Source organism: Vipera berus (assembly GCF_964194415.1).
Source record: "Vipera berus genome assembly, chromosome: Z".
Taxonomy (NCBI): Eukaryota; Metazoa; Chordata; class Lepidosauria; order Squamata; family Viperidae; genus Vipera; species Vipera berus.
Window position 1 is genome coordinate 85,001,620 of NC_138205.1, and position 14,008 is coordinate 85,015,627.

General features: G+C 36.8%; 1 protein-coding gene across 1 annotated transcript in view; it reads left to right on the top strand.

Annotated features, from left to right (window-relative positions):
- NEK10 (NIMA related kinase 10) overlaps positions 1–14,008 on the top strand; it is a 166,281-nt gene that overhangs the window by 46,981 nt on the left and 105,292 nt on the right. Inside the window, exons 21-23 of the mRNA XM_081345079.1 lie at positions 182–227; positions 1,734–1,855; positions 2,558–2,660. Of these exons, the coding sequence (XP_081201205.1) occupies positions 182–227; positions 1,734–1,855; positions 2,558–2,660 (271 nt within the window). The remainder of the gene's footprint in view (positions 1–181; positions 228–1,733; positions 1,856–2,557; positions 2,661–14,008) is intronic.

A 14,008-nucleotide genomic window follows, 5' to 3' on the forward strand; every position in this document is an offset into this window, starting at 1 on the left:
GCTTCCGGCCCATAAGCCGGCAGTTTGACACCCCTGGTTTAAGGTATGTATGAAGGTACTTTGTGCTTCCATTCATAGTCTTATTTTTTGAAAAAAGAAAAGAATATTGGAGTACTGGATCATGTCCGATGTATCACAGATTGCCCATATTTAATCTAATATTTGTACGTTTTTATTTTAGCTTTATCATCCCAATGTTGTACGATACCACAGAACCTTTTTAGAAAGTAAGTATAAGTCTGCAAAGTTACAATCCACAGTGTATTACTTTCATATTTTTTTTAAAAAAAAATCAAGTAGGAACTGTCAGAAATGTCTTCTTTTGACATCTTCAAGAATATTCTTTTTTTAAATTAGACAAGTATTAAGTTGTTAATTAAGCCAAAGGAAGGAAAGGGAATATATTGGAAACAGAAATTAGAAGTTTGAACAGGTAGCATTATGTTAGCTTAAAAAAGACTTTGTCTTTTCAAGAGCTGAGATTTTTAGATAGCAGGAGCAGGCAATCTGTGAGTAGCCACGGGTTGCACTTTGATGTATCTTTGTGTGTGTATGGGGGAGTACAGATAGTTCTTCACTTACAGCCACTTATTTAATGACTATTTAAAGTTACAACAGCACTGAAACAAGTGACTTATGATCAGTTCTCACACTGATGACTGTTGCAGCATCCCCACACTTACTGATAGTTGCAGCAACCCAGGTTCTTGGATTGTCATTTGCAACTTTCATTCTGACAAGTGAAGCCAATGGGAGAAGCCAGATTTGCTTATCGACTGTATGCTTGTCACTTAACAACTGTAGTGATTTGCTTAACATCCAAGGCAAAAAAAGTCATAATATGGGGCACAACATACAACTGCCTTGTTTAGCAATGGAAATTTTAAGCTCAATTGTGGTCATAAGTCGGATGTTTGAGGAACATATATATAGGGATTATATATGAGTAGAATCATGATTATTTTTTCTTGATGGTTATAGAGAAGTTTGGAAGTTCATTATTTACATTTTCATTTTACTATCTTTCTCAAATCAAAAACTGCTGTTGTCTTTCAGCAGCTACAGTCAAATGGAGTTTGAAAGACCTTAAGTTGCTCTTCAGGACAGACTGCATTATATGAGATTTTCTTGATATACAAATCAATTAACCACAGACCTACAATTGTTTGTTTAGATTTGCTGGCAAACCATCTCACCATAGCATTTCTGGCAGCTTGCAACATAAAACTTCGTAAAACTACAAAAACATTTAAAAAGTATATATCAAACTTGTAGTAAGTTAAATGTTGCTAAAGTATCCAGTGCTGATGATTACTTAGTTTGGATAATGAAGCTTCTACAAGAAAACAACAAAGCTCAGAGAGCACCAAGCAACATTTAATTTACTACAAGTTTGATATACAAATATTTTCGTTTAAATGTTGCTGAAAACTCTGTATTTTTAACTATAATCAAGTTGAAGAGAATTTTTTTTGTTTACCACTCTGAATCTGTTCCAAGAAAATAAGTAACATCACATAGTCTATGAATTAAGTTTGATGTTAGGCAGTTCAGTTTTGGGGAGACATCATTAAGTGGTTGAATGCATAGCTTTTGAGAACATAGGTTAATGCTTGTTCCTGTGAGAACATCTGAATAATCAATTTGCTTTAAAAATCTCCAAGAAATATGCTTGCTTTATTTCCCTTGCATAATAATTTTATTGTTACTATTTTTTATTTCATTATGTATAGATGATAGATTGTATATAATCATGGAGCTCATAGAAGGAGCACCCCTTGGAGAACATTTTCATTCTTTGAAGGAAAAACAACAACAATTTACAGAAGAGAGAATATGGAATATATTCATTCAAGTAAGCACCTGAATTTGCCTATATGTTTTCTGGTCATATAGTTAATCAAGATCTGAAAAGTCTGAAAACCATGTTAGGCTATGATAGCAAAAAAAATATGTGGCCTCACCTTTTCTGATTAACAAATGTTTTTGAAAGATCTAAAATTTGTGAGCTTATTTTATGTGTGTATATGTATACAGTATGTATATGTATATATCCATGTTCATTTTTTGTTTGCAATAAGACAAAATTGTCACTAGAAGTTACTGATCATGAAACTTTTTGCCAAAAGTCTATCAAGACAATATGATCCATAATACCATAATGTTTCAAAGGCAACTTCTTTCTTGAGGAATGTAGCAAAAATAAAACTCTGTCACTTCCCCTCTAATGATAGAGTTTACATATTCCTCCCTTTTTAGAAGAAATGCAAACAACACACAGCATTTAACAGAAGAAAGTTTCCTCCTTTGCAGCTGTTCTGGATACACTACTGCTCTGCTCTGCAAAGAAAAAATTTGACTAGTACACTTTGGTCTTCTAATGAACTGTGTTAGCCATTTTGCTTATTATAGGACACTCACAAATTATCCTTTCAGATTGTTATGCTTCAGAATTTTATTGCCATTAAAAAGTTCTTTAATTAGTGCTGATGTATCTGGCTTTGTATTGCATTAAGATTATTATCATCATTTTATTGTTATTATTATTATTATTAAGCTGTGTTTAGCTCTTCGGTATTTGCACAAAGAGAAGAGGATTGTCCATAGAGACCTCACTCCAAACAATATCATGCTGGGAGATAAAGATAAAGTAACAGTCAGTAAGTTCTGTTTTTATGATCTTATTGACATTTGATAGAAAATAATCATGATGCTGATGTCATAATGTCTATATGCTACATTTACTGTGAGAAATATCTCAGTACAATCAGTGGCACCATCTAGAGGAACATTTCCTCTTTTTAAATATAGTAGCATGTGTTACTGGAAATAAGATCAATTGAATGTCAGTATGACCAATTAATGAGGTTCATATGAATATCATATGTCAATATAGGTATTAAAAAGCATGGCCTTTTCTTATTTTTTTGTAAGTTTCTTGAAAAAGTGCAGCGTAATGAGTTACTTCTGTGTAAATTAAAATAATATGCTTTTTTAATGGACATTCCAGAAAATACAATATCTGTTGAACATGTATGTATTATTCTCTCTGTGTAGAAATAGTATATTTTCTGTAATTAATGCTGTTATTTACATTTTTATGCTGTTTATTCAAAGTTGCAATTACCCATTCTTACTGTTTTTACTATGCTAAAGCATTTGATTGTGTGGATCACAACAAACTGTGGCAAGTTCTTAAAGAGATGGGAGTACCAGACCATCTTTTTTGTCTCTTGAGAAACCTATATGTGGGTAAAGAAGCAACAGTGAGAACTGGATACAGAACCACTGATTGGTTCAAAATAGGGAAAGGAATCCGGCAAGGCTGTATGCTGTCGCCCTGCCTATTTAACTTATATACAGAGCACATCATGAGAAAGGCAGGGCTAGTTGAATCCAAAGTTGGAATTAAGATTGCCGGAAGAAATATCAACAACCTAAGATATGCAGATGATACCACTCTAATGGCAGAAAATGAAGAAGAACTAAAGAGCCTCTTGTTGCGGGTGAAGAAGGAGAGTACAAAACTTGGGTTGAAACTAAACATTAAGAAAACTAAGATCATGGCATCCGGCCCTCTCAATTCCTGGCAAATAGATGAGGAAGAAATGGAGGTATTAACAGATTTTATTTTTCTGGGCTCTAAGATCACTGCAGATGGAGACTGTAGCCAAGAAATTAAAAGACGCTTGCTCCTCAAGAGGAAAGCCATGGCAAATCTAGACAGCACACTAAAAAGCAGAGACATTACCCTGTCAACAAAAGTGCGTATAGTCAAGGCTATGGTCTTCCCAGTTGCAATGTATGGCAGTGAAAGTTGGACCATATGCAAGGCCGAGCGCCAAAGAATTGAGGCCTTTGAGCTATGGTGCTGGAGAAGACTCCTGTGGGTCCCTTGGACTGCAAGGCAATCAAACCAGTCAGTCCTAGAGGAGATCAACCCTGACTGCTCTTTAGAAGGCCAGATCCTGAAGTTGAAACTCAAATACTTTGGCCACCTAATGAGAAGGAAGGACTCACTGGAGAAGAGCCTAATGCTGGGAAAGATTGAGGGCAATAGAAGAAGGGGATGACAGAGAATGAGGTGGCTGGATGGAGTCACTGAAGCAGTAGGTGTGAGCTTAAATGGACTCCAGAAGATGGTAGAGGACAGGAAGGCCTGGAGGAACATTGTCCATAGGGTCGCAATGGGTCAGACAAGGCTTCGCAGCTAACAACAACAACAATACCAATTCCATCTTTATTCCTTGTTCCTCTAATTGTTGTTTGGTTTCCCCATGTCTGTTAGTAGGTCTTTATATCTTATAATGTTTCCCTTGTTAAACATATTGGGGTGTATTAACACTTCCATAGTTGAGAGCCAATCTGGAATCCTCAAGTAATGCTTTCTCTTTATTTTTTCCCAAACCATCAATAAAGAATTCCTGATATGATGTCTCTGGAAATAGCTGTGTATTCTATTTTTCCCATACCATATGAATGCATGCCATCCCAACTGTAAGTCATGTCCCTCTAGTATTCCTCAGTAAAATCCATTCTCTCATCCATGACAATGCTGCAGCCTGGTAATACAATTCCCAATTAGGTAAGCCAAACCCACCTCTGAATCTTGCATCCTGTAACATTTTTAGATTAATCCTTGCCTTTTCCCCCTGCCAAATATATTTCAAAATTATTTTATTTAGCCCCTCAAAATATTTCTTTTCCAGTCTTATTGGTATTGTTGAGAACAAAAACAACAATAGTGGTAATATATTCATTTTGATTATTGCAATCCTACCCATTAATGATAGTTGTACCTTTTTTCATTTATCCAAATCTACTTCGATTTGTCTTTTCAATTTGTAATAGTTATCTTCTTTAATTGTTATACATCTTGCTGTCAAATGAATCTCCAGATATTTTACCTTCTTTACAATCTGTATCTCTAACTTTCCCATCAATTCCTTTCTTTTTCAGTAATATTTTTCACTAACATTTTTGTTTTATCTTTATTAATCTTCAAACCTGCTACCTCACCATATTCTTTATTTGTTCTATTAATACAGGTCCTGTCTCTAGTGGTTCCTCTAAGATAAATACTAGATCATCAGCGAAAGCTTGTAGCTTATATTCTTCTCTCTTAACTTTCATACCTTTTATATCCTTATTCTATCTTATAGTTCTATTTGGTATCTCTCGTGTCAACACAAACAATAATGGGGATAAAGGGCATCTCTGCCTTGTTCCCTTCATAATATTAATCTTTTCAGTCATATCTCCATTAATCATTATTTTGGCTATTTGCTTATTGTAGATTGTTTTAATTACATTTAGAAATTTCTCCCCAAAATCCATAATCTGTAGTTGTTTTATCATGAATTACCAATTCACATTATCAAATGCTTTCTGTGCATTCCGAAACATCAATGCCATCTGTTTTTTGGCATGTGCTTCATAGTATTCTAATGTGTTTAATATAATTCGTGTATTGTCTCTAATCTGTCTTTTGGGCAGAAACCCATTTTGATCCAGATGTATAAATTTGTTTAGGAACTTTTTAAGTCTTTCGGCCATGATTGATGCAAATATTTTGTAGTCCACATTCAGCAGAGAAATCGGTCTATAGTTCTTTATTTTCTGTATTTCCGTTTCTTCCTTGGCTATCAGGGTAATAAGTGCTTCCGACCACGAATCTGGTATCTTAGTTTCAGAGAGGAATTCATTATAGAGTTCCAGCATTACATTGCCTAACAATTCTTGCAATGTTCTATATAGTTCCGCTGGTAGCCCATCTGGTCCTGGTGTTTTGCCGTTCTTTTGTTTTTTAATTGCTTCTGTTAATTCCATCATTGTTATTTTTGCTTCTAGTAACTTTTTTAAATTTCTCAGGCATTTTAGGTATCTCTGTTTTTTCCAAGAATTGTTTTATCTTATCATTTGAAACTGCTTGTTGCTTATATAAATTCTCATAATATTCCCAAGCTATTTTTTTCTTTTCTTCATTCCGGTGTTGTAAAGTCCCCTCGGCATCTTCCAGTTGTTTAATCCATCTCTTCTCTTTCTCCTTTTTAATTTTATATGTCAACCATCTCCCTGGTTTGTTTGCATGTTCAAAAAAGGTTTGTTTAGCTGTCTTTATTTTACTTGCCACCTCTTCATTTTCTATTAAGTTCATTTTATGCTTGTTCAACTCCATTAAATTTGTTAACATTTTGTTTTGTGTATCTTTCTGTAATTGTTTCTCAAGAGTCTTATATTCTTCCTCCAGTTTTTCCCTAATTTGTGTTTTCTGTTTATTCTTTTTCCCCAAATAAGTTATAGCAAGTCCTCTCATGTACGCTTTTGCCATGTCCCAGACATTTTGAAGTGAGGTATCTTCTTTTTTGTTTTCCTTGAAGAAGAAAGTCATTATTGAGCCTTGGTGGAGCAGTGGGCTAATGCCTCCGTAAGTAACACCAGCTGCCTGCAATTATTGCAGGTTCGCATCCCACCAGGCTCAAGGTTGACTCAGCCTTCCATCCTTCCGAGGTAGGTAAAATGAGGACCCAGATTGTTGGGGGCAATAAGCTGACTTTGTAATACTGCCGCTTGGGGGTGTGTGTGAAAGCCCTAATAAGCAGGCATATACATAGAATGAAGGCTACTGCTAAGCTTGTAAGCCGCCCTGAGTCTTCGGAGAAGGGCGGGATATAAATGGAATTAAAATTAAATTAAAAATTAAATTTCTTTTTCCATATATTGCTGGAAGTCTTTTTCATTCAATACAGTTTGATTTAATGTCCATCTTGTTCTTTTTTTTGTCCTTTCCATATAATTGTGACTGGGTTGTGGTCCGCCTACATGCTTGTTTCTATGTTTATAGTTTGTGTGTTTGTGAATAAGTCTATTGATGTCCATATCATATCTATTCTTGACCAGGACAGGTGTCTGTTAGAATAGAATGTATCTTGCTTCTTTTCTGGATATTTTTCTCTCCAAACATCTAATATGTTTAATTCGCCCACCATATTATGAAAAGATTTTGGAAGTGTCTCCTTAGGGTCTTTGTGGGTTTTTTTGTCGTATTATAATCCAGCCTGGCCTTTACAATAGCATTGAAATCTCCAATCATATATTTGCTTTCAAATTCCAATTTATTTTATGGTGTAATTTTGAATAGAAGTTTTCTTGGTTTTCATTTGGGGTGTAAATCGCTACCGATAAAGTTTTTTTACAATTCATAATTACTTCCACCATTAAAATTCGCCCTTCTTCGTCTGAATATATCAATTTGGTTTGTATTGCTTTTTGAATATATAATACCACACCTCTTTTACTCTGATCCGCAAGTGAGGTATATAATTCTCTCAATTTTGGATATTCTAATAGATTTTTATGTTGTTTCCTAATGTGAACTTCTTGTAAGCAAATTATGTCCATTTTTAATTTCCCCAATTTATTTAGTGTTCTTTTTCTTTTTAAAGCCAAATTTAGTCTATTTACATTTATCAAAATTGCTTTTATCTCTTCTTCCATGATTATTTATTTGAGGTTTTAGTTGCTCTCGTTATTCTCATCTCTCTTTGCTCTTTTGCCTCTTTTGCTCTTGTCCCTTCTCTCAACACCCTTTCCTCCTGTTCTCTGCTATACTTACTCCATTGCTTCTCTGTCTCGTCTCCTTGCTGTCTGATTACTCTTTCCCTTCTCAGCCTTTCTTCTTCTTGCTGCCCAAAGTATTGATCATAGAAAAGTTCTGCTTTCTCTATTGTATCCAGTCTATGTCTCTGTTCTTGCCAATTTATCATTACTCTTTCTGGTATTAACCATCTAAAATTTATCCCTTTTTTAATTAAGCATTTCGTCAGAAATTGATACTCCTTTCTCAGGTCTCTCACTCTTCTTGGGATCTGTTTTAACATCACTATCTCTCTTCCTTTGTATTTTATTTTAACATTTCTCAGCTTCTGTAGTATATCTGCCCTTAATGCTTTTTTAGTAAATCTTATATGCACCTCTCTGGAGAGAGTATTTCTCATTGCATCTCTAGTATATATTCTAAATATCTCATCTATATCATTAATTACCTTTTCCTTGCTTTCCTCCAATGCTTCTGCTAATATTCCCGCCATTACATCAGCTAGGTTCTCTCCCTTTTCTTGTTCAACATTTTGGAATCTTAAATAATAATCAGCTCTATCCATCTCTAAAGCGATAATCATTTTTTCCTGTTTCCTGTCTGTTAATGTAAGTCGGTTATCAATCTCCTCTAGTTTCTTACAGTATCTGTTAATTCAATTCTTTCTTCAGCTTGTTGCAGTCTTTGTTCATTTTTCTCCATCAGTTCTTGTAACTTCTTTTAGGTCCTCTTCTAGTTTGCCAATCCCTTCTTTGAAGTCTGTGTGTAGAGCCATTATCATATTTTTCAATTCCATGTTAGATCTCTCTTGCTGCATTGTATTGTCCAGTGATTTCTGTGCCACTGGACCCTGTGATATTAGTGCAGCTGTTGCTGGGTATGTTGTAGTCTTCTTCATTTTCTCCAGTAGTTTGTAATCCAAATGTTGATGGAGTATTATAATCCAAATGTGCTCCAACAAAAGATAGATAGATAGATAGATAGATAGATAGATAGATAGATAGATAGATAAAAAATAAAAAGTACAAAAAATTTCTGTAACAAGAAAAGGTGAGAACAAAGGGAAAAGGAATGAAAACGAGAAGGAAAAAGCCAAATATCCTTATATCTAAAAAAAAGAGAAAAAATAATAATCCATACAAGTTACGCTCTTTGTTCGTTTCAGAATCTCCGTGCCTTAGTCCAACAGAAGAGAAAATCAAAAATATGGTCTCCAAAGTGAAAAACAATCCACCATTCCGCAAACTAAAAAACAGACTCTGTAAACTTCTTATCAGTGAGTCCAGCAGATGTCATTCAAGGTCACTTATTCTCCCTTATTTTTTTCATAAGCTTCAAGAGTATTCTCAGCCGAGATACTTGGTTCATTGCCTTCTTTTGCTTTCCATTGTTGTCCGCCACTGCAGTTCTGGAAGAGGAGCTTAAAAGTCTGCTCCCCCCCTCACTTCTCCATGACTTCAAATTCTTATTTCCCCCCCCCCCAATTTCCAGCATTTAAGGTCTCTCAAGCTTCTCACCCAGGCAGTCCTCCAAACCTACTTTCCAGATCTTCCAAGTGGCCGCCCTGGCTTGTGACGGCTCGCAATGGCCATCTGACAGCTGCTGGTCTGGGAAGCCTCTGTCAGCTCTCCAGGAGGTTGCGATCCCTCCTGTGCTGCCAAACTGTACCTTCCCTCTTTACCGTCCCTACAGGATGGCTCTGATCTGTCTGGAACTCAGACAGACCCCCCCCCCCAAACAGCTGAAAAGCGACAGTCCCTCGGGAGCTCCCAAAGGATGTGTCAGCCCACCGCGGCGCTGGCCCATTTCTCATATTTCTAAGAGTAATGCAGAGTTCTGCAGGTTCTAAAAGACCCTAAAAGATTTACACACCTTAATTTAGACCATTGCCAGGTTAACAGTGAAATTCTGCACTATAGCTGCTCTTTATGACCAATCGACACAAATGTGTGTATGGATAGTCTAGTGAGTTTCATTAATCTACTGAGATTTATATAATGGATTTTTGTTTTAAATAATATATAATTCATATTCATGGATTCATTGGGTACTCAAAATTAATTTTAATATGAGTTTGCTGTCTGATAGATGCAAAAGTGAACATTAATTTTCTGATGAAACATTTCAGTAGCATTCATCATATGCTAATGTAAATTATATGTATTGTACATTAGTGTAAATTATAAAGCATGAAATATTTTCCTCTTTCATTTCTTTTTGGTTTGGTTCATTTCTTTTTTTGGTTGTGCTTAACCAAATGAATGATTCTGATACTTGAAACATAAACAAATAAAACAACAATAAAATATTCTTTAAAATGAATGCTGAATGCAAACATCCCTCTGCTTTGTTTTTATTTTTGCATGTTTACAGGCAATTATGATTGATCTGTTGTGACCAGTGAGAATGTATAGACTGTATTCAAATGTTCAGCAAATACATTCTTTATGTCTTCCAGTACTAATTCTGAATGCAGGTGCAGATTTGAAAAATCATTCATGCATATGGAAAGCTAATATACAGCAGAGAATCATAGCAGCTTTATATAAATATATTCTTGCATTTTAGTATTTTCTAGTAAGTAATTAGATCAGGAGCTAGGATGTACTTAAAGAGATAGCCACTGTATGGTGCTCATGCATTACAATTGGAGATCTCTCATTTTGCCCATTCAACCTATTTCAGTAGAAGATTGGAATAGCATCTGCTATATAGTAAGTTTAAATAACTATTTCAAGCGTTTAAATAACTCTTGGAAAAATCTTAATATAAAGTATAATGGAAATATGGAAGGAACTAAGAGAGATTTTTCCTCCTTATTTAGATTGATAATATTCTATCAGTGAAACCCTTGGTGCTCTCTGAACTTGGTTACTTGCTTACAGACTTTTCATTACCTAACTAGGTAACATCATCAGTACTAATGAATGCGGAATTTATTCCCAGTATATTTATAAGTAGCTTGCCCTGCAACTATTGTTAGGTCAAAGTTTTTACTAGTTTTGTGTAGCTGCTTTAATGAATGCTGATAGTTCTGAAATGGCTTTTTCTGGCAAAGAGATTGTTGTACATTTTGGGGGAGGGGAAGAAATCAAACACACAAAAATTGACCAAATGCTTCTTACTGTAAGTAGTATTTATAAACTGATGGAGTCTGTCACTATTGCTGTACGTATAACTGGATGTCATGATTCACTGTCAGTATTTTTCTGATCTTCCTATCCAGGGCTTCTGGTTCTATGAATCTAATGACTGGAATTGCCCAGGTGTTAATCATCTTGATGGTATTTCTGGTACTCAGTTTAGACTTATGATCTTCTTCACTTTTCTAATGAATTCACTACTGTGTTTTCCCAAAAGTAAGATCTGGTCTTATATTATTTCTCTGCTCTGCATCGCTGCACAGAGCCGCTCTGCTCCCCATTTTCCGTTTTCTCCAGTGGTGGTAACGTAGGGCTGGCGGAGGGAGACTGTGGGGAAGGCTTGTGCCACCCGGGCATGGCACCAGCCATGGGAGAGTTGGCGGAGGAGGAGGGGGTGGCTGTCTCCGGGCAGGTGATCTGTGGGGCAAAGCATGAAGAAAGCCCCTACAGTGGTGCACAGCAGCAGCAGAGCCTTTCAATGTCACTCCCCCCTGGCTCTGAAACGGTGGAGTGGGACCAGGCCTACCTCACCCATCCTCTGTAGAATGGCAGTCTGTCTCAGGAGGTGAGTGAAAGGAAAGATCGCCAAGCAAGGATTGGCCTGGCTAGGGGTTGCGGAAGGAAGGGGATGTGGGGCACATGGGCAGCTCCACCTCCTCCCACACTTGCCTTACCTCATGGTGGCAGCGGCACCCCATTGCAGCAGCAAGGTGGGATGGAGTGGGCAGGGTCCTTATTAGGGTTTATTTTGGGGGTAGGGCTTATATTAGGCCCACCCGCCAAAATCAAGGTAGGTCTTTTCAGGGAAACATGATAGTAACCTTCTTGATTTCAATTTGCTAGAGTTGTCAAGTCTAATGGATGCCCATGTATTTATAGTAATCTTCATCCATACATCATGTGATCTTTATTATCCCTCTGTTAATGTAATTTAGGATTATATTGGCTGTTTTGGCTGCAGCTGCACACTGTTGGCTCATTTTTAAGTGATTGTCTGCTAGGACTCCAAGTTCCCTCTCACAGTAACTGTTGAGGGGGACCTTGGAGTCATAGGGAACACCACTTAAATATAATTGTTGGGCCACAAAGTCTCCAAGATCCCTTCCAACTCTGTTATTCTGTTATACTCTTGATGTTATTTTCATAGGGTATCTTTATTCCTTTAGTTTTCACTATTTTTCTCTGTTGATGGTAATGGATGAACATATTTAACCACTTCAAATTCTATTTGCAATATCTTGACTGTATATTCAGACAATGCTGAGCAACAATTTCATTTTAGATGCTCTTTTGTCAGATGACACACAAGTTTAATAAATTACCGTATATTATTATTAGGATTGGTGGCTTCTTTATCCAAGCTGCATTCTTGCTGTATTTCTTTAGTTTGTCCCAATAGCTATGCTCAGAACTGCACTATTTCTTCTTTGTCAGGTTTGGCTGGGTCATTTGGCTAAAGTTGGAGATACTTCTTATAATGTGCGATTCAAAGCAAATTAACTGCCCCAGTCAGAAATTACTCTGAACACCCATTCCTATATAACAGTGAGACATCTTAGTAAAACGATCCCCTAAGAGTAACATGGATATGCAGTTATTGACTGGGAGTAAATGATTTATATCCAGAGAGACTGCATGCCATCAATGGGAGAGGGGATGCATAGGAATGGGAATAATAATAATAATAATAATAATAATAATAATAATAATAATAATAATAATAATAATAATAATAATAATAATAATAATGTTGGAAGGGACCTTGGAGGTCATCTAGTCCAAACCCCTGCTCAGACAGGAAACCCTATACCATTTCGGACAAATGGCTGTCCAGTCTCTTCTTAAAAATTTCCAGTGTTGGAACATTCACAGCTTCTGGAGGCAGGTTGTTCCACTGGTTAATTGTTCTAACTGTCAGAAAGTTTCTCCTTAGTTCTAGGTTGCTTCTCTCCTTGATTAGTTTCCATCCATTGCTTCTTGTCCTGCCCTTGGGTGCTTTGGAGAATAGCCTGAGTCCCTCCTCTTTGTGGCAGCCCCTGAGATATTGGAACACTTCTATCATGTCCCCCCTCATCCTTCTCTTCATTAAACTAGACATACCCAATTCCAGCAGCCGTTCCTTATATGTTTTAGTCTCCAGTCCCCTAATCATCTTTGTTGCTCTTCTCTGTAGTCTTTCTAGAGTCTCAACATCTTTTTTACATCGTGGTGACCAAAACTGGATGCAGTATTCCAAGTGTGGCCTTACCAAGACATTGTAAAGTGGTATTAATACTTCACGTGATCTTGATTCTATTCCTCTGTTAATGCAGCCTAGCACTGTGTTGGCTTTTTTGGCAGCTGCAGCACACTGCTGGCTCATATTTAAGTGATTGTCCACTAGGACTCCGAGATCCCTCTCACAGTTACTACTATTAAGCAAGGCACCCCCTATAATATACCTGTACATTTGGTTTTTCTTGCCTAAATGTAGAACCTTTTTTCACCACTGAATTTCATTTTGTTAGATAGTGCCCAGTCAAGTCTGTCCAGATCCTCCTGTATCTTAAGCCTGTCTTCTGGAGTGTCGGCTATTCCTGCCAGCTTGGCGCTGTCTGCAAATTTGATGACTTCCCATTTATCCCTTCGTCCAAATCGTTGATGAAGATGTTGAAGAGCACTGGGCTCAGAACAGAGCTCTGGGGCACCCCACTGCATACTTCCCTCCATGTAGATGCGGTTCCATTGAGGACCACACACTGAGTACAGCCGGTCAGCCAGCTACGTATCCATCTGGTGGTGATTTTGTCTAACCCACATTTTTCTATCTTATCAAGTAGTAGGTTGTGATCTACTTTATCAAATGCCAAAGTCCAAGTAAATTATATCCACAGTATTCCTCTGATCCACTAATTTTGTCACTTGGTCAAAGAATGCAATAAGATTTGTCTGGCATGATCTGTTTTTGACAAACCCATGTTGGCTTTTAGTAATGACTTTGTTTGCCACTAGGTGCTCGCTGATTCGTTGTTTATCTTTTCCAGAATCTTCCCAGGTATTGAGGTCAGGCTGATTGGTCTGTAATTTCCTGAATCCATTTTTTTCCTTTTTTGAAGATGGGAACTACATCAACTCTTTTCCAATCCTCTGGTAGTTCCCCAGTGCTCCAGGATCTATGAAAAATATAGTTCAGTGGTTCTGAGATCACATCTGCCAGTTCCTTGAGAACCTTGGGGTGTAATCCATCTGGTCCTGGTGATTTGAACTCATCTAGACTGGACAGGTGCAC